We start from the raw sequence: 27179 nt of genomic DNA, 5'->3' as shown, positions 1-27179 counted from the left end.
AGGAATTAAAATGGCAAGGTTCCCAGCGTAAACATTCTAAGAGGAAGGATGGACCTTTGTTTTAGGCCATCTGGTTTTTACAAGGCTCAAGCAGATCAGAGACCTAAAGGCAGAGAGATGTACTCATAAAGTCCAGACTTGTTGAACAAACCCAAACCACCAGAGATGTTTCTTTATAGCAAAGTTTTTATACTACTATAACATGTTAGTAGAACAAAAATGCTATTTAGGATATATGGCACTCTGTGTTCTTCCCAATAATGAAGAAATCACAGCTCTTGTAACAAAGGAATAGGAGATGATTTATTCTGAGCTATATACAAAAGACAGACTGTGACCTGGAAGCAGCAATTTAGGCTTCTCTGATGGCACAATCCACTGTAAGGAAGATCACATGGACTTTTATAGTCACAACAGAATGGCATAAATCAAGGCATTTACCAGGCATATTAGTGGGGAGATCATGGAGTATTGGGTTGCAGTCAAGTACAAGATCTCTGCTGTAGACCTCAGATTGTATCTGATACCATTTTAGCTTTAGGTGGGCTGTAGAAAGTAATATACTGTTAGTCTATTTCAAAAGTTTTATGTTACAGTAACAAAGATTTTAGGTCAGAATCACACATTGTTAAGTTACTTTTAAGAAGACTTATGAAACCAGGCATGGCGCTACACACCTTTAATACCAGTACTTTGGAGGCAAAGGCACAGCAGAACTCTGTGAGTTTGAGGCCAGCCTGGTATACAAAGCACGTTCCAGGAGACAGAGAAGCCCTGCCTCAAAAACAAACAGAAGAAGAAAAAGGAGGAGCGGAATAAGCAAGAAGAAGAAGAAACAAAGAAGAAAGAATTAATTGTACCTGACATTTATATCATCTAGTTATCTCATTGTTTGTTTTACACTCATCAGGACCGTGCCCAGAATCTGAATGAGAGGCGAACAACCACCACTACCCTCACAGTGGACATTCTAGATGGAGATGACCTCGGACCAATGTTTCTGCCCTGTGTCCTTGTGCCAAACACCCGTGACTGCCGTCCACTAACCTACCAAGCTGCCATTCCTGAACTGAGGACTCCGGTAAGTAAACTCATCTTTTCTATTCTATTTGTATCTTTAAGCCCATCAGAATCTTGCCAAAATGCTGTGCAGACAGTGGTAGATAATAGCAAAATGTATTTACAAAGAACTGAAGTGTTGGTTTTATGTAACTATTTTTATATACTATGTAGATAACATCACATTGTGTAATTTTATCCTTTACAAAGTGGAACGAATCTCAAAGAGCTGCAAGCTCTCTGAGACTAATTTCTAAAAAGTGTTTTCACCAGTAAATTAAAACAGTGTCCAGTTCCTAACACATTTAGAAATGTTGGAGATGCTGCTGGGCTCTCTGGAAGTAGAAGCTAGCAGATCCCGAGTATACAAATCCACCCCTTGAAGATATGCTATAAAGAAACAGGAAAGCAAAACAAGAAAGTATATTTTCCACATTCAATTCTGAATTTTAAAACATATTAGCAAAACTATACATTTCAGGCATATGAAAGTCATAATCTGGAACATCCTGAGTGCCAGATACATATACCCAAGAGGCAAGAGTTTAAGGCAGGCATGTTCCTGAAAATTACATTAAAAACTTAGAAGGACAGGACTGTGTGTTGTCTCTCATGTGCAAAGCTTACATGGATGGGTGGGTGGGTAGGTGGATGGATGAATGCATGCGTGGATGGGCAAGTAAGTTTACAGATGATTGACTAATTGTTGGGATAGATGTATAAATGTGTAATAAATGATATGATGATATAGCACAGTAAAAGGAGTGTTTGCAAAGAGAAAATAGTCCAGCAGGAAGTGAGAGACATCAGAAAAAGGCAACTGGGGGTGAATATAATCTAAATTCATAATACATATGAATGAAAATCTCAGAAAGAAGTAAAAATACAACAAATGCACATTAATAAAAACTAAGAAAATATTAACGAATTGTAGCATAATAAGGAATCTAGATAAGATCAAAATAGTATTTTTTTCAAATGTGTGTATGCATTCCTGCATGCATTAACACATATATGTGCCTATGTATGTACATGTATTATTTCATGAAAGTTATATTCCCAGGCTTATCTCCCTGAACTTTCTCTGTTATTTGTCCAGCTCTCTGGGTTCCCCAACATAATTTCCAATATTATAGCTAGTTGGAAAATCTTTGACATTTTTCCCAACATAAGTGAAAACAGAAGTTTTGGGGTTACTTTTCTTATATGAGAATTTAGATAATAGGACAGAAATATTATCTCCTAAATTAGTGATAATTTGCTGAGAATTTTATTAAGTTCAAAAAGCTCTCATGCAGTCTTACATCTGGTAGGAGACTTTGTTCTTAGTGTATCGTAAATGTGTGAGAGCTTAGTTTAAGTATAAATGACCACTGTTGCATTGGCCTGAATGAACAACAAACATATGAAGAATTAATATTGTGATGCTTTTTATATTAAGACTTCATTGTATATGATGTTTATTATATGATGCGAATTATATTTTTGAGATCAAGTGCATTGACCAGGTTGATGGCCACAGACCATGGCAAAATTTTATTAATTTTGAAGGACCTAAAGCTAATCAACTTTGTGTAAATAAAATGGGTGGACAACTTAATTTTATGTCTTGATATTAACATTTGAATTTCTGTAAGAAAAGATACTATCAGTGGGGAATAGCAGGGTGTTTTGTAAACTTTAATGAGAATGTTGAAAATACTTTGGTATTAATTTGTTACTAGGTTAGTTTATCTAGCTACTGAGACACCAACAGGAAGGATTATGGGTATAGAAATAATTATATTCATCAACTCGATCCAATGGCTGTTTAATAGGACTTGATATTTTGAGGGAAGATTGAAGCTGTAGTTTGAGCAGCAATACAGATAGTTATAGATATAAATAAAAATAAGCCGCGTAAAGATGGAAAATTCACAGAGAGTCTGGATTATGTCTTTGAAATTTCCTACTTGATGAAAATGTCTGCTGGATACTATGGGCCTGAAGGCTGAAGATGGATGCCCCAACAGTACAAAAAAACTTTGGGTGACTGTCCAGACAGCAAGATGTCTTTGTTATTTCTAGAGTTTAAAGTTTCTTAGTTCTTATTTACTTAGGTAATATTATATCCTTCTGGAGTCTTTGATGGAGTTGAAGAATGGATAGGTAGTTACAGTTTTCCATTGTTATGATAAAAGATAAAATAGACATAAATATTGTAACTGTGATTCTTGCTTAATAACTGTTTTTGCTATATGTAATTTTACTATGTTAAAGTTAAAGCCTTTCTTTTTTGTTTAAACAGAAAAAGGGGAAATGATGTGGGAGTGATTTCTTATTAATAAAGAAACTGCCTAGACCCATTTGATAGGCCAACCCTTAGGTAGGCGGAGTAAACAGAATGGAATGCTGGGAGAAAGAAGCTGAGTCAAGGAGTCGCCATGGTTCTCCCACTCCAGACAGACGCAGGTTAAGATCATTCCTGGTAAGCCAGCTTGTGGGCTACACAGATTAATAGAAATGGGTTAGATCAATATGTAAAAGCTAGCCAATAAGAAACTGAAACTAATGGGTCGGGCAGTGTTTAAAAGAATACAGTTTCCGTGTAATTATTCTGGGCATAAGCTAGCTGGGTGGCGGGACACAGCCCAGCCCTGCCGCTCCATAACACAACAATCTTCTCTTGCAGAGGCCCTATCTTTATGCAAATTTTGCATATTAGCCTTCAGAGAATTTACATAATTTCCCATGGTTGCATGAATAAGTGAATTGTAGAGGGTATTTATGCACACTGTGTGTGCACATGCGCGCATGCGTTTGTTTGTGTATGCTTGTGTGTGTAAAAGTGAAAGATATATATGATCACTAATAGAGTCTTAACTCCATTGCCTGGCTAACACTACACACTAATACAGAGGACTCCTGTGGCTCCGGTGGGATGTGCTAAGCTGGGCGTTGATGCTACCTCTGGAAACTATGATGCCTGATGTGCCGTTGACTCCCCTTCAATATCATCGCACTCACTCTACATGATAATTTTCATACACTGAATGTCAGTACCCGAGGAAGATGTACCTCAACTTTTACAGTTACTGTGTTTTCAATGGGACAATCTGTTCCTTTGCCTCTAACTTACTCGTATAATACATGGAGAGGACTGATGTCTGATCAAGGAATCTCTGATAAATTAACCCCCATGAATGACAGTTAACAGAAACCTCAGGTGGTCTGAGCATGCTCAGTGCTTTCTTGGATAAATGGAGACATTCAAACAAATGAAATAAACACATGAGAAGGGATCCTTTGGGTGGCTCTTAAACCCATGCTTTATGAATTAATGCTATATTAAAATTCTAGGATAATCAATCACTATATTAATTATTATTTTTATTTTCTTTGTATGTGTGAATGCCTGCTCATATGTGTGTGGTGCCTGTAGCAGTCAAAAGAGTGTCATGGATCTCCAGAAACTAGAGTCAGTTCCTGGTAGTTGTGATCCAAATGATACAGGTTCTGGGAACATTCTGAATGCAGGTCCTCTACAAGAGTAGTAAGTGCTCTTAACCTCTGAGTCATCCCTCCAGCCTCATACTTCATCATTCTAAGACATCGATTCATTCCTTAATGCTCTGTAAAACAAAGAAAAGCAAATTTTTATATCCATAAATATGGAAGTTGATAGTTACTCATTAGATATGATTTGTATTGCCATCCAGGAAAAAATACGCAATGTGTTTACTTCAAAAGTTCAGTACCTTCAAACTATAATCATTTAAAGTTTCCATAAAGCTATGGTTCTGTTTTATGAGATTTGAAGAAGCGTCTCAATATTTCTGCCTGTGGCCCTGGAACCATGTTAAGGATGGGTAACCCGGGTTGCTAGCAGGTTAATTCTGCTGCTACTTGCCCAGAGCAAGACAGTGAGTTGAAAAATAACCTTATTAGAGCAGTGGCATAAACATCTGGGAAGTAGCTTAGGCAGTAACAGTGTTGCTTCTACCTCAGTCAAATCTCTGCTTGGTTTAGCTGTAGACAAATGTTGCTGGCAGGGGAGGAGGGGTGTCCAAATTGTGCTTAAGAAGACCACAGGAGAAAGGAAGGTTTTAAAGATTCATGTATCCTTCCACATCGTTACTTGAATCCACTCCAAAGCTCAGGTCAAACAAGAGTTCATTTTAAAATTTCATGGTAAAATTGCTTTGTTTATGTCTGTCTTTTCATCCCCCCCATCTTCTATCTTTAAATATTTAATTTCCCTTTATATATCCTGGCAAAAATTTGGGAAATTTCAATAAATAAGATCTTGCTATTCTGAGTGAGAAAAATAACCATTGATGTCAGCTGAACTGCGCATGTTGACTCTAATTACCCACTGCCTGATTCTCAAACTAATTCCTTAGGTTCCAAAAGTCCTTTCAATACTCACCTCTGTATGTTTGGGAAATTTTCCAAGAATTACCTCAGTGATATTCTTAATTCTACTGTAACACACACAGAATTCATCAGCTTAAAAAAAAAACCTTTTAGAATGTGGTCAAGTGTACTCTAACTTATAAAATTCAACGTCTGTGCTTCCTATTAAATTTTAAGTGAGCATATATTTAGAGATAAACATGTTTTATAAACATAGGGCTTTGAGTTCATCATCTTAAATGTTTTATGGTTTTACTTATATTGGAAAAGCTTGTTGCATTTTTTCTTATTCTTAAATGTAGGGATATCTAGATTTCTCTGTTTTTAAATTTTTGCCTTAATACAGTTTTTGTTAAGACTAAATTAATACCACATGAGTGAGTTCTGGTTCTCTTTAAATAGGCTGAAGCCGCATCTCTGTCTCCAGCTCTATCCTAGGTTCCAAGCTTTGGTTTATCATGGTTTTATAGTTACTGCCTCTATACAGTCACCTTACTATATTTCATGGCTAGCTCTAATATGTCCCAAACCCACCTCATTTGACATCTTTACCATGCTCAAATGTGTTTTCCCCCCAATTCCCAAAGCCAACAATTCACTTAAAGGTATTTTTGTTAACCCTTAAGTCCCTAACCTTCTGTCTCTTCTGCCTCTAGTCACCCATACATCAAAACCAAAACTAGTTTTCAAAATATGGATCATTTCTGATATTTGACTATTTAGAATAAAAGAAAATACTGATATTCAATGGGGCATATCAAGTAAGTCAAGAAGCTTTTCAGCATTTTGTTCAAAGTAATGCTCTATCTTGTCCTTTTCTCTAACTTATCCCTATTCTCTCATAAACACCTCATCTACAAACACCTGATTTTGATTTGTTCCTGCACTTCTCCATCTATCCTTGTCTTATGTTTTTCATACATTAAGGTTAAGTTTGCTATTAAACATTTATTTTGAATAATGTAAAATTATGTTTGCATATCCCCACTACATGTGTTACATAACACTCAATCACCTATTTCTTTTTCAGTAGAAAGTGAGGGTTTTATTTCTTACTATATTCCAGCTTGAATCTAGTGACCTCAAATAGTAGATGTTGAATAAGTATTATTTTAAATTGATTAGCTTATATGTTAAGAAACATATACTAAATAAATAAAAACAGCTCCTACCCATTCTGTTCTATAACAATCAAGCACATATAAAGAGTTCAATACGTATGTGTCTACATTGATTTAAAATAATCATAGATTATAAAAAGAGCCACATTATCTGTATATTTTAATTCACTTTAGGTCTTTTAAAGTAAGAATAGAATGGCAAGCACCAATTTGCCTTTCCACTTTCTAGGCAAGGTGTTCTTAAAGCAGGACTCTAACAGTCCCCATAGTCAGCATCTTCCCTGGTTGCCATAGCAAGCCCCAGGTGTCTCAACACACTGCTCGTCAGGCCTCCTTTCCATTTCAATAATGTCACAAATACTAAATTTGACTCCCTGCTTAGTCTTTAGCACAATTCTTTGCAGTGTGTTTCCCATGGAGCTTTTGAGGGGGCCTTGTACACATACCTAGAGAAGAAACAGTGGCAATTTAGACCGTGCAAGGAGAACTGATAAACAACACATTCAAATGGCATATTGTATATTTTCCCCCAAGGTCAAACAGATGATCAGAAGCCTCAGATTCAGGTAGTAGAAGCAACAGATAATCCACAAGAATGACAGTAACAAAGACCACAGGCTCGGTTAGGACTGTCTCAGCTAATCCACAAGAGTGACAGTAACAAAGACTACCGACTTGGTTAGCAGTGTCTCAGGTATGCCTCTTAGAGCGGTTCTTCAGGGGTGCAGGAAGTTTTCTGTTTACCACTGTCCACTCTATCACATCTCCATCTCGATAATAAGAAATTGAAATTTTTGGTAAAACAGTTAAACTCAGAGAAGGAATTTATTTTTGAAGTCTGGAGAAACTTTAAAGTAATGGTGATCTGAGGGTCAAGATTAAGTATATCTTTACTTGGACAAAAAGAGTTCCAAGTAGTCATTACTAAGAATTCTTGATCTATATGTATCTATGAAATATATGTTGTAGTAAAAGACAAAAGTTGTGTAAATTGTGTTAGGTTATGTTAAACTCTTCTTAGCCATGCATTTTGAAACTCTCTGATTGTTTCCCAAATTGGAGTGGGAATAAATTATGAAGATGTTTTCTGCCACAGTAGGACACTTACTAATAAGCCGATGTGAAGGAAAAATCCTCAGTGGTATTAGGTAACACGCCTGGTATCTGTAAGCTTCTCAGTTTGCCATCTACACTACAGGAAAAACATCCATGACATGTGCTCTTCATCTGATGGACACAACCCACCTCCTGGAAAAGACTTGAATATTACCATCTATAGTTCTCATTGTCAGTGTCGCATGTTGTCGCCTGGTAGGGTGTTCACCCAGTGGTTCTTGATTAGAAGTAGGCAATTTAGATTAATTTTTAAATGTATGACCTATTTAACTTGAATTCCACCTTGGAAAAGCGAGTTGTGTGTGTTGGTGCTGCCTAATTTATTCTGACTGGGTATTTCTAATGACTTCAGCATGAGTTGAGCCCTTTAAAAGGATTGAGTACTCGTGCTCTGTATATTTTTTGAACAGCCAGGTGTGGCACTGGCAGGCTCGTGTTGAATTAATTATGCAGTATATTATCCCTTTGTGCAGAGAAACAGCTGAGGCAAAATGCCACAAGGTAATAAATGCCCCGAGCCAAAAATATATCAACATGCCACGTTCCAAATGTCAACAGGAGAGCACTCAGTGCCTGATCCTTTCTCTCTTTCCTTATTAGAAATATGAAAAACAAAGGATTTTATAAAGTTTTCCAAATTGTCCTATTGAGTTTCCAGTTTACCCGGTGCTCTGGGGCTTTGGGTTACCAAGGGTTTACACTGACCATATCGTTGGGCATTCTGACTTTTCATATGAATGGAAAATGATCCACAATGTACTTCAATGATAAAGTAAGAGGCTAGGAAATATACGCAATATACAGAAACATCTAAACATTATACGCACTAAAACTTGGTGCACTCAGCCAATATTAATCTAAGTAGAAACTCAATGTATTTCCACTAAAATCAGAAACATGACAAGTGAGGCTGCCCACTCTCTTTATTCCTATTCAATATAATACTTAAAGTCTTAGCTATAACAGTAAGACAACTGGAGGAGACCAAGGGCATACAAAAAGGAAGGGAAACAGTAAGCATATCTTTATTTGCAGATGTTGTTATTTCATAGAAAAGTGACCCAAGAACTGATATGGGATTCCCCTCTATATACTATGAATATGTTTTATTCCATTAGTTAATAAGGAAACTGCTTTGGTCTATGGCAGGGCAGAATAAAGCCAGGCAGGAAGTCTAAACACACACACACACACACACACAATATAGATAGATAGATAGATAGATAGATAGATAGATAGATAGATAGATACATAGATAGATAGATAGATAGATAGATAGATAGATAGATAGAAGATAGATAGATGATAGATAGATAGATAGATAGATAGATAGATAGATAAATAGATAGATAGATGTAGAGACAATATATAGAGAGGGTATATATATATACATATACATATCTATATATATACATAGATAGAGAGAGAGAGTGATGTGGGAGTGTCATATATCAATCTGTTGATTTCATTGGTTAAGCAATAAAGAAGCTGTTTGGTCCTCATAGGTTAAAACATAGGTGGGAGGAAGGCTGGGAGGAAGAAGTTGAGTCAGGAGTCGCCATGATTTTCCCACTCCAGAGAGACGCAGGTTAAGATCATTCCTGGTAAGCCAGCTCGTGGGCTACAGCAGATTATTAGAAATGGGCTAGTCCAGGTGCGAGAGCTAGCCTAGAAGAGGCTAGATAAAAATGGGCCAAGTGGTGTTTAAAAGAATACAGTTTCCGTGTAATTATTTTGGGTAAAGCTAGCCGAGTGGGCGGCCGGGTGCGGGGACGCAGCCCACCGCTCCTACTACTACAAGAGAGAGAAAGAAAGTAGGCAGAGTCAGGGAGACAGCATGTAGCTGCTGAAGGAGAAAGATGCCAAATCAGAACTTTACCTGGTAAGGCACAGCCTCACGGCAATGGCAATATACAGAAATGGGCTAATTTAAGATATAAGAGCTAGGTTGGAGTATATCTAAGCTATTGGCCATGCAGTATTGTAATTAATATAGTTTCTATGTGATTATTTGTGTCTTGGCAGCCGGGAATGAAAGAATAGCCTCCTTTTACAAAGAACTTCCACCAGGAAACATCTACAATCGATAAACACTTTCAACAAAGTAGTACAATACAAAAATAACTCATAATAATTAGTAGTCTTACTAAATAAAATAATAACTAAGAGAAAATTTAAGGAAACAATACCATTTACAGTAACCTCAAAACATAAAATATCTTGGGATAACTCTAACCAAGCAAGTAAAAAAATGAATAATAAAACATTTATACACCAAAAGAAAGAAACTAAAGAAAATATCAGGAGATGGAAAGATCTCCCATGCTCATGGATCAGTAGGATTAACTTAATAAAATGGCCATCCTATCAAAAGCAATCTAAAGATTTGATGCAATCTCCATTCAAAATTCAAACATAATTCTTCACAGACCTTGAAAGGACAATTTTCAACTTTATATGGAAATACAAAAGCACAAGATCACTTTGAAAGTCCTTATTGATTAAGGAGATACTGGAGGTATCCCCATCCCTAATCTCAAATTGGATGAAAGAACTATAGTATTAAAGCAGCATGGTACTGGCATACAAACAGACAAGTTGATCAATGAAATCTAATGGAAGACTCAGACATAAATCTCCACACCACTGGACACCTGAATTTTGATAAAGCAGCTAGAAATATAGAAAAAAAACAGCATCTTCAACAAATGATGCTACCTAAACTGGATGGTTGCATGTAGAAGGCAAATAGATTCATACTGTAACCTTACACAAATCTCCACTCCAGAATGATCAAAGGCCTCAACATAGGACCAGATACACTGACTCTAATAGAAGAGAATATTAGGAATGGCCTTAAACTTACTGGCAAAATAAAGGACTTTCAAATCCGGACTAGCTGAACATAGCGGACAATGAGGAATACTGAGAACTCAAGAACAATTGCAGTGGGTTTTTGATCCTACTGCACGTACTGGCTTTGGGGGAGCCTAGGCAGTTTGGATGCTCACCTTACGAGACCTGGATAGAGGTGGGCGGTCCTTGGGCTTCCCACAGGTCAGGGAACCCTGATTGCTCGTCCGAGCAGATGAGGGAGGGGGACTTGATCGGGGGAGGGGGAGGGAAATGGGAGGCGGTGGCGGGGAGGAGGCAGAAATCCTTAATAAATAAATAAATTAAAAAATAAAAAAAAGAGAGCACCATTATCACAGGCACTCAGACCAATAGTTAATAAATGGTGTCTCATGAAACTGAAAAGCTCCTGCATAACAAAGGACACCATCTCTGACAAAGAGGCACCATACAAAATGGGAAAATATTTTTGCCAACTTCACCTCTGAGAATCTGATAGAGGGCTAATTTTCGTAACATATGGAGAACTAACCTAGATGCTAAGAAGCAAACAACTCAATTTAAAAGTTAGCTACAAATCCTAGCAGAGATTTTTCAGCAGAGGAAACTTAAATGGTTGAGAAGCATCTAAAGATATATTCAGCATCCTTACTTATCAGGGAAATCCAGATGAAAATTACTTTGAGATTTCATCTTATACCAGTCACCTTGGTTAAAATCAATAGAAGAAATGACAACTCATGATGGCAAAAATGTGGAGTGAGAAGAACACTCATTTGTTGCTGGTGGGAGTGCAAACTTGTACGGTTACTAGGGAAATGAGTATGGTGGTTTCTAAGGAAGCTGGGAATAGATCTACCTCAGGATACAGCTATATTACATTTGAATATATAACCAAAGGGCTTTATATCCTACAACAGAGATGCTTGCTCATCCATGTTCACTCTGTTCATAAGAGACAGAAATTCTAAACAGATTAAATGTTCATCAATGGGATAATTGATAAGAAAAATGTAGTACATTTACACTGCCTGCAAGTCAAGATGAAGGACACTTGGCTGCTTCTCCTGAACTGTGTCTGCCTGCATACCACCATTACCATGAGGATAATGCAATAAACCTCCAAAGATATAAGCCTCCCCAGTTAAATGTTTTTCCTTTATAACAGTTGCTGTGGTCATGGTGTCTCTTCACAGCAATAAAAACCCTAAGACAAATCATTCTTTACAAATGTTAATTAATTGCTTAATATTCCCCCTTCCTTCTCAATTTGGGGTAAATAGCTTAGAACACCTGGTTAAACATTCCAGCGTCATCCAATTATGGCAAGGATAAAATCCCAGTGTTCAAATAAGGCTTCAAAACAACATGTGGTTTTCAAGCCCTGCCTCTTGCGGGGTTTCTTTTTCTAAGTCGTTTTCTTATTCTCTGACCTTGTGAGTTTGTTCCCATGACCAAAGTTTTGTGCTCATTCTGATGCAAACAGTTCTGAGCCTTTCCAATCGTTGATCCATTCTCTTTACTCAAATCCATGTTTCAGAAATCAAAACCATGCATTCATTTCCTGGCAACCCTTCCTAAAGTAGATTATGACACAAAATGATACCCAGAAATGACTGGATTTGTGTTCAGTTTCTGTGGAAAGGCAAATAAAATTTATAATATTTCTCTTATAATTTCACTGAGATTTTTCTCACCCTTGCCATGGTTTTGTGGTACTGTTGATTATTTAAGGTAAAAATATCAATAAGTAATACAGAAGACAGCTATTTTTATCTTCCTGAAATAAGGAAAACAAACCCCTGACATTTTGAATAATCAGAGAATGATTACCATGATCCTTGTATGCATTTATAGTAATAGTGTCAAAAAACACCCCCAAACCTCTAAATCTTCAATATAATTTTTGACAGAAAATTTATTTGAAGGCCTGTGAAATAAATACACTATTAAAAAAAATCTCTTCGGGTAATTTCCATACAAGAGGAAAAGCAAAGAAGATGTGAGTGGATTAAGTCACTCTGCAGGAAGCATCTGTATGTGATTCGAGGGTCATAAAAGCCAGTTTGCTCTTATCAGCACGGTGTACATGTACCAGGCTAAGAGTTATTAAAAACACGACTATCTATTCAAAGTACTCATTTCTCAGTCTGTTTGCTTTGATACGAAGTGTCACAAATAAGGAAGTTCTCAGGTTGAATACTTGGGTTGTAAATATGTCTTGTGTTCAGAAGCAATATTATATATCCCACACAGGGTATAAGGATGTCACATGCCAGAATGGTAAATCACTCTGGGGCTAACTTTATGTTTTCTGTGTGCACCATAAGATGTATAACCTGTAAAAGGTGTGTGGAGTGACCTTGAGTTAAAATGCTCCATATTAAGACTCTGGTTGCTGTAAGACAGTGGCACATTGCCACATTCAGAGACCTGGAGAGTTGAAGAATATATGCAAATGGACCGCAAAAGAGAGTCGAGATGATCACCTGCCTCCAGAAGAATTGAGCTCTAATAATTGGTTTGCAAATTAGCTATCTGGGATACGAAACATTTTTGTAACGATGATTAAGGAAACCACCAAGAATCCATTTACCTGATTTTCAATTTTAAATCTGAAAAAACATATACACTTTTCTTTGTGGGGAAAATGCACTCAGAAATCTATCGTTGAATGGTAGAGTAATGTAAGAGTCTCAGCAGTTCTACGAACTTTGGTAAAGGCTCCTGATTTCATGGGTGCACTTGTAGGTAGAAAGTCCACTTTGGGTCAGAGGTGATGTCTGTTCTAAAAGACACTTCCCTCTAGAGATTTTCCTGCAGAACTCACCATTCAATGAACTAAATTTAAACATGACGATATTTCTTACATTTTCTCTAATGTAAACTAAAATCAATTGAAAAAAAAAATGTGCAAAATGCCCCAAAATAAAAACTGAGTTCAGAAGAGGAGTTGAGTGTTAGCTGCCTACAGTATGTGAGGGATGCTGTATAAGCTGATTGTAGCAGGCTAAGAGTCCTTAGAGTGCTTAGGCGACAATAGAAATCTGTGTAGATGCTGTAGGAAGTTTTACAGCTAGTGGTTACCCACCCACTGGGGCGTGGCCTCTTATACTATATATGCTGATGTAGAGTCTGAGTCCAGCCTCTTTTTTCTGGCCTCTCTGTTCTTTTTGCAGACTTTTGATTTTTAATTTCCGTTCAAGCAGAGGATTCTGATTTGTGAGTCTACCCCTAAATAAATAGCCATCTATTTCTCAATTCTGAGCTAGTGTGGATTTAAGTGCCCTTCTTCATGTAGATTTAAAACAATATATATTTGTTTTTCAAGAGTCTAGAGTTGGGTACATTTAATCACAGAGCTTCTGTATGTGTGAAGTTGGATGTATCCTCACATGATAGATGACTGCGGGGCCTCCCTTAGGCTTCTCACTTATCATGGGCAATAGCCAATTGATTAAGGGTTTAATTTCCATCCCCAATCACTTCTCTAACAAAGGTTCCATCTCCCAATTCCATCCATCACCTTGGGATCGAGAATTTTTCAACGTACATATTTTCCAGAGCCATGTGTCTTCAGATGGATATTGGAATTCAGAGAAACATAATTGGATGTTATTGCGTATGCTTTTTGTGTACAGTGATGTACCTGAGCATGACCCGACCTGACTTACCCATCTCTTCCCCCCAACTCATTCATCCTCTCCTCCCTCTAACTTTTCCTCACTTTCTCTATTTTTTTCTTCCTAACATCATCATTGCCAACACCATAATGAGTATTCAAAAGCAGGTATCTTTGACTCTGAGTGTTTTTCCCTCTCTGAAGAACTTTCTACAGCAATGATGACTTTTATATCCTTCTTTAATATTTTATAGTTAATTTATGATACATTTCTATCCAGGATTGATTAGATATATCAGTTTTTGTAGTGATAAATTTGTAGACAACTTCAATTATCTTAAAGGGAATTGAATCCAATTTTTTGTTAATTTGGCATGCCAGGCATGGTGGTTAATGCCTTTAATCCCAGCACTCAGGATGCAGAGGCAGGCAGATCTCTGTGAGTCTGAGGCCAGCCTGGTCTACAGAGTAAGTTCCAGAACAGCCAAAGATACACAGAAAAACCTTCTCTCAAAAAAAAAAATACAGAATTGATACACATTGATGAAACCAATGTCACTGAAATGAGAACCACTATTGTAAAGACTATATGGGCTTATGAACTACAAAGAAATACATAAAGTGTCCTCTCTTTCCCATAATCAGTAACTCCATTCTGCACAAGATGAACAGGCAAAAATACATATTGTGGAAAGTGGCTAAATACTCATAGACTGTAGTAGTGTCTTGAGATGTTATCCATTGTCCTTGAGAAGTAAAACACTAATAGTCACAGAGGCAGGAATTCAGATATACCAATATGACAAATCACTAAATTAGATAGGTCTTAAATTCAGCTATGCAGAAAACGGTATTTTAGCATTTGTTCTTTAAGAATAAGAGACCATGAGGAGCCTTAATGTTGCTACTATAATTTAATGTGCTAGATAACAAATGATAAAACACAAATATAGAATTTGCTTATGTCATAAAAATTTCTGATTACTGGAAAGATAACTAATTGAGGGTTTTGTACACTACATGGAGCATGGTGCTAATTTCCTGTGATTTTTCTTCTTAATTTTTGAGTAAAGTTTTCTCAACCTTAAGAAACATTGGAGGAGAAAGTCAATATGAACAAAAGTTTGATTAAAATAATGAAAACGCACAACAAAGACAATACTTAGGTTCAGAGCTCTTGAGATTGGAACCAATCATGTGTGCCATGTGTTTACTTGAATCAGACTGCACGACTGAGAGTTTTTTTTTTTTTTGGTTTTTTTTGAGACAGGGTTTCTCTGTGGTTTTTGAGCCTGTCCTGGAACTAGCTCTCGTATACCAGGCTGGTCTCGAACTCACAGAGCGACTGAGAGATTTTTACCTTCTCGCCAACAATGTAAACACTGTAAGAATACCTGAACATTAAGAGAAGGTGATTAAAATATTATGATAGACAAATACATTAAAAAATATCAAGAGGACGTATTTTTAGAGGTCTGAATGCACAAATTGCTACCGTAAAGTGGTTCCATTGCTCGTGCGTTTATTGTGGCAATCTCATTACACTCCCTCAGGCTTTGGGTGCTATTACTATAGGGTGTAAAAGACAGACACTTTTCTCTGCCCCTATTTAGAGTCTAGATTATGTAAAATATGACAATAAAGTTTGATACATGTCGAGGAGCCAATGATAAATTCAACATTGATCCTTTGACTTTAAGTTATATAAACAGGTAGTGGTCAGCCAGACAAACAGAGTCTAACAAAACATTTGTTGAATAAAATTAGCTAAAAAAGATTCCTTTCTATAATTTTATTGAATAAAATTTGTTACGAAGACCTCTTACATGCAAAATGTTCCATGTGAAGCATAAAAATATTTCTATTGTGTTCAATAGCATGCACCAGTTACTTTCTTGGACTTTCTTGAATCTATGAGCCTTGAGGTGGACCACAAAGTGGAGGGGAGGAGTCATGAATTACCCTGACCTCTCCCTTCCAGGAGATGTGTGCTGTAGCATGAAATGGCTCTGCTGAAGTTGATGTTACAGGCATTTCTGTATCATGAACTCATTGAGGTTAGCGAGCAACGATGGGCAGATCTACAAAGACAAGAATCAGTACCGTATCTTAAAAGTCACTATTGCCTTTGTGAATAATTCACTCTTTATTTCTGACCTTTGTGGAAGTTGAATGGCTTGGGCATCAAAGAGCTTTCTCAGACTGCAGTAACAATCTCCTCAATTTGTTCTTTATTCCAGGTTAGGCCTTTGATGTTAATGCTTTGCCATGTATTTGTTGATATATTTCAAAGGAATTCTAAAACAGGCCACACCATGTTAGTCAACACATATCAGCAGAGAATAAACACTGGGCTTGGAGAAAGCTGAACAACTAGTCTCTGACACTTGTAAACATAATCACAATCAGAGGGTAGTCACTTTAAAATAATGTTTCATTATTTTCGCTGACTAAAACAGCCAGAAAGATTTAACAGACATCTATACATGGAAATACATGCTCAAATCTACTTCTCAAAACTGAATTACTAGTTTTTCCTCTTACCCATTCTAATCCATTTAATATTTATTGTTTACTTATCTATTCATTGGTTTGTCTTAGGGAACTTATGCAGTGCAGGCTGGCTTTGAACCTCTGATCCTCTTGCCTTTACCTTTTCAATGCTAGGGATTATAGGTGTTTTCTATAATGCCTGGTTCTAATCCATTTTCATTAAAGTCTACTTAAACCTTGATTATCATTTTAACTTTTGCATTTCTCTGCTTAATCCATTTACCTCCCATGAATCTCCTGAGATCTGAACATCAAGTGAGCCATGCCACCTATTCCAGCATGTCTTTTGGAAAGTGCCAAGTTCCTAGTTTTCATTTTAGATGATACTCCAAGACACAGACTAAATAATTGTTTTTTAAATGTAGATTTTCTTTCTACTTTTTATTAGTCAATATTATGGTTCATATAATGAACGTAAAAATAAATAACTTTTTATCCTTAAATACTGATTTTAGAAATATTATTGTATACTGCTACCTTCCAGATAGTCTTGAACTCTTAGTATTTCAGTGAAGATCTGCAAACCCATTCGCTACTGACACTGGGCAATTTCCTCCCAGACGCAGCATGAGTAGTTTTTAATACAATATCACAAGTGAGTATGTTTTTAAATAAAAATTGCAATTACATTTCCCACTTCAAGCATTGTAATTTGGGGGTAGTTATTTTCTAATTCTCACAAAAGGAGGAGAAAGAAATTAAAAATGGAACCTGAAGATGAAATAGAGTTAAGTAAAGCTCCTGTGCCTACATGAGGCCATGGAAGAGTTTACTTTGCCAAAACATCATTAGTAGTAATGGAACAGGAATTCGGTTGCCCAAAATACTGCACAAACAATATGTTTCTCTGTCTATGCGTTCAACATGCTACTACAGCACCCAAATCTTGATTGCTCTGCACAGATTCAACTGACAAGACACTATTTCCAGACTTTCAATAGACTTTCAGTGAGATGGGTATCTTTCACTTTTCCCTATAGGTTTGCCCTCTCATCCATTTTTTAAATTATCATATTTTTGTCATAATCTTACACAGGAACTGTTTTCACCAGTTCCTGTAATCCAGAGAAATCATGAGCTTAAACATGGCATGACTATCCAACATTTCTAAATCTAAATCTTTAGACTGCTCTATCTTTGGTCAATAAGTCTTTTGATTTTTCAAAGTCACACAGGGTTCCAAAATGCAGATTTCAGAGCTGGAAAGATAACTCAGTAGTTAAGAGCACTTGTTCTTGCAGGGGACCCCGATCTGATCACCAGCAACCACACAGTGTCCCACAACCATATTTAACTCCAGTTCTAGGGGATCCAATGCCCCTCTCTTCTGACCTCCTCAGGTACCAAGCATGCCTGTGGTTCACAGACATCTACAATAATCTTCCCCTACTCTCTCTTTACCAGTGCTTTGAAAGTCTTTGCATCTGCCAAAATTGTTTAAAGAACTTTTTAAAGCATCACTGGCTGGGCCCAAATCATTTCTTCTCACTCAGAACTGCAGCAAAGCATGAGAATTTAGAGTTCCTTTATGGCGCAGAGATCAGTACTCCATCACACAGAACTAGTGACATTGTTTTCACTGTGGATGAAGGGTAAATTTAAGAGCATTATGGAAGTATATATGGCAAAAGCTTGCAGTAGTAAATGTCAGAGATCATCTAGCCTGCTTGAGAAATCAGCAGCTCTGATTGGCTCCAGAAATCAAACAAATTGAAGATTCCCCCCCCCCCCACCTTTAAAGAGTTGAATTAAGATCTCATTATACTGGCATGCACAGGTGTTATTACTTACATTACCTTAGTAAGAGGGTATTTTTGAAGAGTTACAGGGTAGTTTGTTTCTTTAATACCTGCAAGATTACTTTGAATTAAGGGCTTGATATTTATCTGCAATTATATAATAGTTATACCATGCTAGCCTAGGCAAGAATAACAACTTAATTACAGCGAGCATGATCCCCAGATTTATTAATCTCATTATTCTTCCTAGTGTGTAGTTATCTTGGCACTTGGTATATCTAAGTGTGATTTAAAAGAACCACTCGGAGGAAACCGGTAAATAAATTCTAAAATAAGGCCCAGGCTGCCTAGCAGCGGACTCTACTTCTGCACAGTACCCAGAGCACATTGAGCTATGTGAATCATGCCACTCCTTCCAGAACAATCTCACGATAATTTTGCCGCATGAAGTGCTTTGTATACAGGCCGCGTGCATAGTCATAAAGTTTGTGTTGTTGTCTCTTGAATCCTTAGCTAGGCTTTATTTGTGGAAGGAAGATCATTTGTGGAAGGTAATTTTACTTTTACCTTTACATAGTCAGAAGTCTATAAGGAATTGTTTACCTGGGGTCTTTTTTAAAATCATTTATTTCCTTAGATTTTATTCTATATTAAATGTACGAGCTGTCGTTACCACAAGTTCTAAGTTACTGGTACATCTTTAAGCCTCTCCATGTAAACAAAGACAAGGCTGCGTTCCTTCCTGTAGTAGTATCATGTTGGTTTTAGGACCTAGTGACATGGCGAACATTTGGTTGACATTTTGAACAGTTTGAGAATATGTATGTTCGGGAGCAGAAAATCAACTGTTCATGTTTTAAGCAAGGTTATATATTTTTAAATTTGTGAACAGGTAAGAGTCATTATTGGGATAAAAGGAGGCCAGCTGGGGATTACAGACAAGGAATCCAGTTTGCTGACCATGGTTATAATAGCATCCAAGGAGGTATCTTGGGCATCCCACAAAGAATTCACATTGCCAGCCTCAAACACGTTTGCTTTTGAAACATCTGTAGCCCTGTAAACACTGAGAAACTGGACAGTTGCTTAATATAAAATGCTTATATGCAAGATCTTCTTTGAGTATCTACAAAAAAAAAAAGCAAACAATGAATCTTTGGGGGAGATAAAAGAGCATCTATGGGGCTGAGGACCAGACAACAGAAACAAACAAAGAACAAAACCTCATCAGATCAAGATGATATATAACAATGTAAGGCATAGAGAGAGGATTATGAACAAAAGAGCAAAACAGCAGGATGAATAAAAGATTTTTTTCTTAGGTCACTCATTCAAAAAACAATAATAAAAGATTAGCTATCAAAGATGAAGAGTGGAGACGGTTGTCAAATATCAGGGTTTGCTGAGGACCCTGGGAGTAGCAAACAGACTTCACAGAGCAGAGGTGAGAAAGTGGCTTTGCCCGTGACCTTGGTTTCCTTGCTGTGAATTAGCAGTCTTTAATCTAGGAAGTTCCTTATCATAATTGAAAGAGAAGGGAAATGGGAAGTTGAAACAGGTTTTCATCTTGTGTGTAATTTGCAATGTAATGGCTTCAGCACAGGGGAGATCCTGCCTTAATACCATTTTAATAGGACTTGTCGTTCAGCCACGTCAAAACAACTTTTGATGAGCCAAGGATTTCTAGGAAACTCTCAAAGTACCATAAAAAGCTGACTTTCCTTCTCGACCCTCCCCCGCTTTGATCAATCACGTGTCAGCTACACGCAGTCATCTGCAAAACAATTTAAATAAATGTCACTGTAAACAACTGAAGCATAAAAAGGTTAAAATCATAAAGACGTGAGTTCCAGGTAATTAATTTTTATATATCTGAGGCTGCTCTAAGAAGGACAGGAACAATTAAGAGAAACGGCTGCTAATTGAGAAAGTGATTGAGATGTGAGAGGCCATCAGTGTCCCTTCCCCTGAAGAAATGGAGACTTCCAGATTCAGCTCTCAGGACTGTGTGCTGCTGTCTCTGGTATCCCCGTGACAAGTTAATTGAATGCTAATACAAAATAAGTTTTCTTCCTACCTAAAATGGCACTGTTTTCCACTGCAAAGCTCCTCCCCAATTAGAGCCATATCTTAGGAAGATGTCTTAGGAATCAGTTTAGCTATTAGCCTACTAGACAACCTTTAGTGCTGTGTTTTATTGGGAGAGATGAGAAATACTTCTAAATAGTTATTTAACCTGCATTTAGACCCTTGACACTCTATTCAGGTTGGGAGGTAGTAAAGGAATTGTAGACATGTCTGCTCCATTAGGGGTAGGTTTTTATGGTGAGTCAGAGACAGAAAATAACCAGAGAATCTGGAAGAGTCCAGAGCAGAGAGAAAAGAAGGCAGGCTGAACATGGCCAGGGCTAGGGATGCAGGAAAGCAGAAGAGAGTAACGGAGATAGCAATAGATAGAGGGAAGCAGGAGACACGAGAGAAAGCACAGGAGACCAGAAAGTAGAAGATAGCAGGAATAATGAGATAGTGCGTGAGACTGAACAAATCATTCAGATTATAAAGAGAGTGAGTATAATCCAGCTCGAGCTCGTTTCTAGACATACAGAAGAGCCGAGACCTAGCCGTCATCATTTAACTATTAAGATGTTTAATTTTCTTGTATAAGTATGGAATCTTTTTTCCAGTAGACCATACTGTTATATGATTATGCCTCAGGAAGTGCGGTCCACCCTGCTGTAATAAGTGTTGTCTATTTTTATACAGATTAGTGTTCATAAGTCGGGCGGTGGTGGCGCACGCCTTTAATCCCAGCACTTGGGAGGCAGAGGCAGGTGGATCTCTGTGAGTTCGAGACCAGCCTGGTCTACAAGAGCTAGTTCCAGGACAGGCTCCAAAACCACAGAGAAACTCTGTCTCGAAAAACCAAAACCAAAACAAAACAAAACAAAAGAAACAGATTAGTGTTCATATTTTTATATTTTTTAGGCGGTACTGATTGTGTTGATTTTGACTTCTAATATCCATCAGCTGGGAAGTGATAACAGTACATATGTAAACAGGAGCTGTTACAAGCAAGTTCACAATGATATATAAAAACATCTTTATCCTAGGGAATATAGCAAGTCCTTAGAGAAAACTAAGGATGCTGTATGATGCATAGGTCTCAGACGAGAGCTACCTGGAGCCCAAGAAAACGGCATTAGCAGACATCTTGGAGCATAGTGAGCAGAAAGCGTAACATGACAAAGATACAGATGTGGAAATTAATTTGCTCTGAAACCAAACACACATGCTGTAAGGCTCCACAGGCTGGACATGCAGATGAAATCGTTTTAAACCTGTGGGTCTCAACTTTAAATCTGGGTGGGACAAATCATCTCAACTCTGTACCTCTCAAGTCTAGCCTGAGCATTTGAATAGTCTCCCACTGAGCTCACTGCTTCTGCTCAGCCCAGGACTTTATACTCAAACAGGCATCCTTGTGATGCCTTCAGAGGCAGGTTGGATGCTCAACTTACTAGACCTGGATGGAGGTGGGGGTTCCTTGGACTTCCCACAGGACAGGGAACCCTGTTTGCTTTTCGGGCTGGGGGGAGACTTAATTGGGGGAGGGGGAGGGAAATGGGAGGCGGCGGCGGGGAAGAGACAGAAATCTTTAATAAATAAATAAATTAATTAATTAAAAAAAAAAAAAAAAGAACAGACTTCACTGCTGTCAAAGGCGCTGAGCTCAAAGTTCCCCACCGCATTGTTTTGATGGTTATCCTAATGGAAGGAGAGGATCTACGTGGGCTTGCCTAAATCAGCTGGCTTCTGGACATGTCTGTGGGGGGTAGTCCTATGTTCATTGATGTAGGAAGATGGAACCCACCATGGGGGGAGCCATTCCCTAGGTTTCAGTTCGGGACTGTGTAAAAGAGATTGTGAGATGAGTAGAAACATTGCATGTATTCTTTTCCACGGCTTCTGGCTGTGGTTTGGATGTGACAAACTGTTTTAAGTCCCTGCCGTTTTGACTTGCCTGTTAGGATAAACTGTAAAGGAACTGTGATCTAAAATAAGCCCTCTGTCCCCTAAGTCATTTTCTGTCGAGGTACTTTATCACGGTAACAGAAATAACACTTGGATCGTTTCCAGTTCATTAGACAAAATTCCATGCGCTTAAGATACCTAATATTTTGCTTGCTACTTCACTGGCTTCATGGGCCCCCATAGAAACTTTTTTTCTTTGTTAAATTTCCTTAACACTAAAAAGGAAATAGCTTTATATTACTTTTTTGAAACCTCTTCTGTCAGCCTGAAAGAATGTGACATTCCCAGCTAAGTTTAATTTCTAAGTAAGCAGCAATGTTTTCTCCTCTTCATCAGTGTAAGTGACACTAATTCTTGCATGCAACATATATTAAACAACATTTTTGTGAATATTAAATTCAAATATAATTGGTTGTCTCACGTGTTGCCTGTTGAGTTCAGCAATTGTGCCACTAGAACTTTTTAGGACTGTTGCTTGCCTTCTATATTTTTTTATGGTAAACTCAGTTTATTTTTCAATATAATATGAAGATCACCATTTGTCCATCATTAGCGGTTGCTCTACGGTCTTCACGTTTATATCAGGTGTGATGTGGATTTTTTTTTTGTGATGTGGATTTAAAGTTAATTCTTGGGGCTGGAGTTGGCCAAAAAATCAAGAACCCTTACAGCTTCGCAGAGGGAACCTGGGTTGGATTCTTCTCAACACTGGCAGTTCACAACTGCTTCTAATTCCGGGGGAAACTGAGGCCTTCTCTGTCATGTTTCAGTTTCTGTTCTATTTAACGATATTTTGTAGCAATTTAACCGAGATTAAACTCTGAAGATAGCAGTCAGGCAGTGGTGGTTTGTGCCTTTAATTTCAGCACTGGGGAGTCCAAGGCAGGTAGATCTCTAAGAGTTCAAGGCCAGCCTGATCTACAGAGCAAGTTCCAGTACAACCAAGGCTACACAAACTCTGTCTCAATAAACAAATGAAAAGATTCTCAAGATAGCATGTTTACAGAACTGAAGAAGTAGTTCTTGTTAGAAGTGCTTGGTATTGAAAGACGTGGAGCTTGGTTCCCAGCACCCACATCTGACTTCTCACAATCCTCTAAACCTGTAAGTCCAAAGGATCCAACACCCTCCTCTGGCTTTTGCTGGGACCCACACCTACACACACACACTCACACACACACTCACACACTCACACACACACTCATATATAAAACTTAAATTTTTAAAACTGTGTATTTACCATTCAAGTTTTTGAACTATAAATGTAATGCATCTATTTAATTTCACAAACATTAGCAACATCATGTAGGTTTCATTTTGTTTCCTTTTTGAAGCAAAGTTTTGGGTGATAAGCAAATGCCACTGAACTGTGTTGTATGCCACTGACAGCTGAACCCAAGGCTTCCTACACGCTAGGCAAACACAGCTGAACCACACCCCCCGTCCTATCTCACTTTCTCTTATTAGTCTTTACACTTCGATTAGATAATATTGTCAGAATGGTACTGTTTTATAACATTTGAAAATATTATGCAGTGGTTTTGTGGTGTTTTTTACTTTTTATTTTTTTAGTTTATTCTGAAAAACATGTCAGAAGCCAAGACATCTCCCATCACCGGGTATCATTAATTCATTTTGCTACATATCCAAAAATATTATCTTTCTATCTTTGAAAGCTGTCTCCTCTTACTCTCTTTCATCATTATCAAATGATTTAAATTTAGATTACATGTCCCATAGATCTTTCTGTTTTTCACTTGGTAGCATCGTTTAGAATGACTACTAAAATAACAAGATTTACCTCTCTCCCAAGTATCGCTTGCTTCCACAGTCACCCATTTTCATCAAATTACTAGTACAAATAGCAATAACTTAAACGTCAATATTGACCTCCAGAATATTACCTTAGTCCCCAAATAGTTGCTTATGAACAAGGGAGCTGGGGATATTTTTCTCTGTATTGTTGAAACAGTGAGAGTCCTTGGTAATTTGACAGCTGCATAATTAATCAAATAACAGGGTACCAAATCAAATCTTTTGTGAACTATAAATAGAATGTTGATGGGTGTGTCTCTGGTGCCTCTGGTCTCTTAAATGCCGTATTTTTAAGGGTGGTTCCTATCTTTGCCACTGGGTAGGAGCTGTGATAGCCTGTTTCTTTCTCCTGTCCAAATGAGACTGGTGCAGCCTGCATCTAAGGATGAAGAGCAGGAGCTCCGGTGGGCATTATTACAGAAAAGCAGCTACCCTATCCTCCTTTGCCTTCAGGGTAGTCTAGATGTATTTGCCTGGGATGTAGCCATCTCCTCAACCTCAAGGAAACATTTCAAATCATGCGAAAGTTTTTAATCAAAACAGACTGTAATCGGCTCCTGTTTTTCACCTCATGAGCTAGAGCTCATGTGTGCAATCTAGTTAGTATTATTTGCTTTGGTTCATAAACACCTTTAAAATAAAGGGACGGACAAACAAATCCAAGGTACTTGGAAGAAATGTCGGGAGATAATCCTTTATAATTTCATCCTCACACTCTTTAGGGCTTCTTGGAAAATAGGCCACCACACACTTCAGGATTTGTTTGCTTTGAGATATTAGGGATGATAATTGTCACAATTTAAAACATGGGTGAGCTAAATGGCTCAGAAGATAATATCTCTTTCCCATGAGGCAGACAATCTAAGTTAGAGCCCCAAAACCAAAGGTATAAGGAGAGAGTAATCTCCTGAAAATTATTCCCTGACCTCCATAAGCATGCAGTCACACACACACACACACACACACACACACACACACACACACACACACCTCTAATAATAATGAGTAAAAATAAAAGTACTAAAAGTAAATGTACCCAGTATGTTCTACAGAATCTTACTGTCTACTCAGTCTTGGCCAATGTGGTAATGGTGACCATGTTTGGGATAAACTCCTTCCTTCAATGAAATAATCCCCTCAGGATCATACATCCAATAGCTGCCATGACTGTTATAGGTGGATTTTTTTTAAAAAGTTTCTCATAGAACAAATTAAGTATTCAAGAATAAAATGAAAACTTACAAAGCCCAGTAATTCATTTTGGATCGCATATTTTTAAGATATCGGCATAATCAAAATCATTTTATTTGTGTGTTTATTCTGGATAATACTAATGATCCAAGAGTGATGTTTAAAAATATCTGCAGAGTCTGTGGACCCTTTCTGGTAAAATGAAGTGGTTATTCAGGTTATTGAGAAGTAGTTTATTACTTAAGGGTAGAATGTTACCCTTAAGAGAAATCCCACATCTATAGATGCTATCAGAGTTCAGCGGAAATGAAAATAGGAAAAGTGCAGCAGTCTGCTTTTGTGAAGGAAAAATGACATGTCAATGAGAAAATCTTTACGGCCCTTAATCACAGTTATCAAACTATCCCCAAAAGAATTTCAGCCCCAACCCCACACTCTTGCGTGGACCACACGCAAGACTGAATTTCACCCGAATATCAAAGGAGGCACGCCCTTTCATAACGCATTCCTTTTTGGTTTCAGCAGTTCTTCGGTTGAGGCCATTTCTGTAAAGCTTGTCCAATATAGGGAGAGCGGTTTAAGAACTGAAGTTTCGTCTTGATCATTTTGTTTTGAACATGCAGCACCTACAGCGTCGTTTTGGGTCTTAGCGTGTTGTTCCCCCGCCACACAGAGTCATTACATTCCAGTCACTGTCCTTTACCAAGTTGTTTGGAGGCGGCTGACCACGCGCCAATCTAACAAAATGCATGTTTGCTTGCCTCAGTAGAGAACACATGCTCTGTAATACTCCTGGGCCTTAAAACAAGTCCTTGCATGGTTGCTTTCGGGGTCTCATTTGTCCTCATTTGTTCATCCCCGCGGAAAGCTGAGCATATGCTGCCTACAAACAACCCGGGCTAATTGACTCCACTCCTTTCGTGTTCTCCAAATTAAATTTCCAGTTGCTCACTTTTTCATGATTATAGTGTTGATAGAACACAGCAGCATTGCTGCTGCAGGGGAAATTACTGATGCTCAGAATGAATGTGAGTCTTAAGGCTTCTTAGAAGCATAGAAACATTAGCTGCTGTATTGGATCTGAGCAGACAAGAGATGGACATGTCAAATATGTTAGATACATAAAGAAATACTCATTAAAAATGAACATTTCCTCCCCAGTATTTTTTTAATTCTCTCAATCAAGAAATATTTTCAACTAAAGATTTCTTCAATTCCTGCATAAAATTATGATATCTTTGTATGTCATCTCAGAGTTATATTCATAAATAGGAGTAGCTAATTAATGGCATGAAGAATTTCTTAATATAATGAGGCACTATTGGTAAGAAGCCTTGATGTATGGGGAAATCATCTTACATCTCAGCACAACCCAGGTGATGAGTGTGAAAACTCGTTCAATGAGTGAATCAGAATCTAGGGTCCTAATAACCACCATTCTCTTCTGTGCACAGTCTTGTCTACAGTCCCACCTAGACTACACGTTGGGTTCAAGTCTAGGCTGGGCACCTTAAGTAGACCCTGTTAAAATTAAATTCTTAACAGTGGTAGAGTAAGAGTATATTCAACCTGCATATACAAGGCCACAGAGTCCATCTATGTCAATAAATAAATAGTGTCTAATGGAATGATTACACCGAAAAAAAAAGAACTCCTAGCTGCATCTTGGTCTATTCTACCTAG

The 27179-nt window shown here is 37.7% G+C and overlaps 1 protein-coding gene across 5 annotated transcripts in view; it reads left to right on the top strand.

Annotated features, from left to right (window-relative positions):
• Nucleotides 1-27179, top strand: part of Pcdh15 (protocadherin related 15) — a 595973-nt gene that overhangs the window by 309977 nt on the left and 258817 nt on the right. For all 5 annotated transcript variants that reach the window (XM_075979991.1, XM_075979989.1, XM_075979992.1 and 2 more), the window contains exon 8: nucleotides 911-1081. In XM_075979991.1, the coding sequence (XP_075836106.1) occupies nucleotides 911-1081 (171 nt within the window). The remainder of the gene's footprint in view (nucleotides 1-910; nucleotides 1082-27179) is intronic.

The sequence above is a fragment of the Microtus pennsylvanicus genome, chromosome 7 (assembly GCF_037038515.1).
Source record: "Microtus pennsylvanicus isolate mMicPen1 chromosome 7, mMicPen1.hap1, whole genome shotgun sequence".
Taxonomy (NCBI): Eukaryota; Metazoa; Chordata; class Mammalia; order Rodentia; family Cricetidae; genus Microtus; species Microtus pennsylvanicus.
This window is presented reverse-complemented; position numbering and strand designations above follow the sequence as displayed.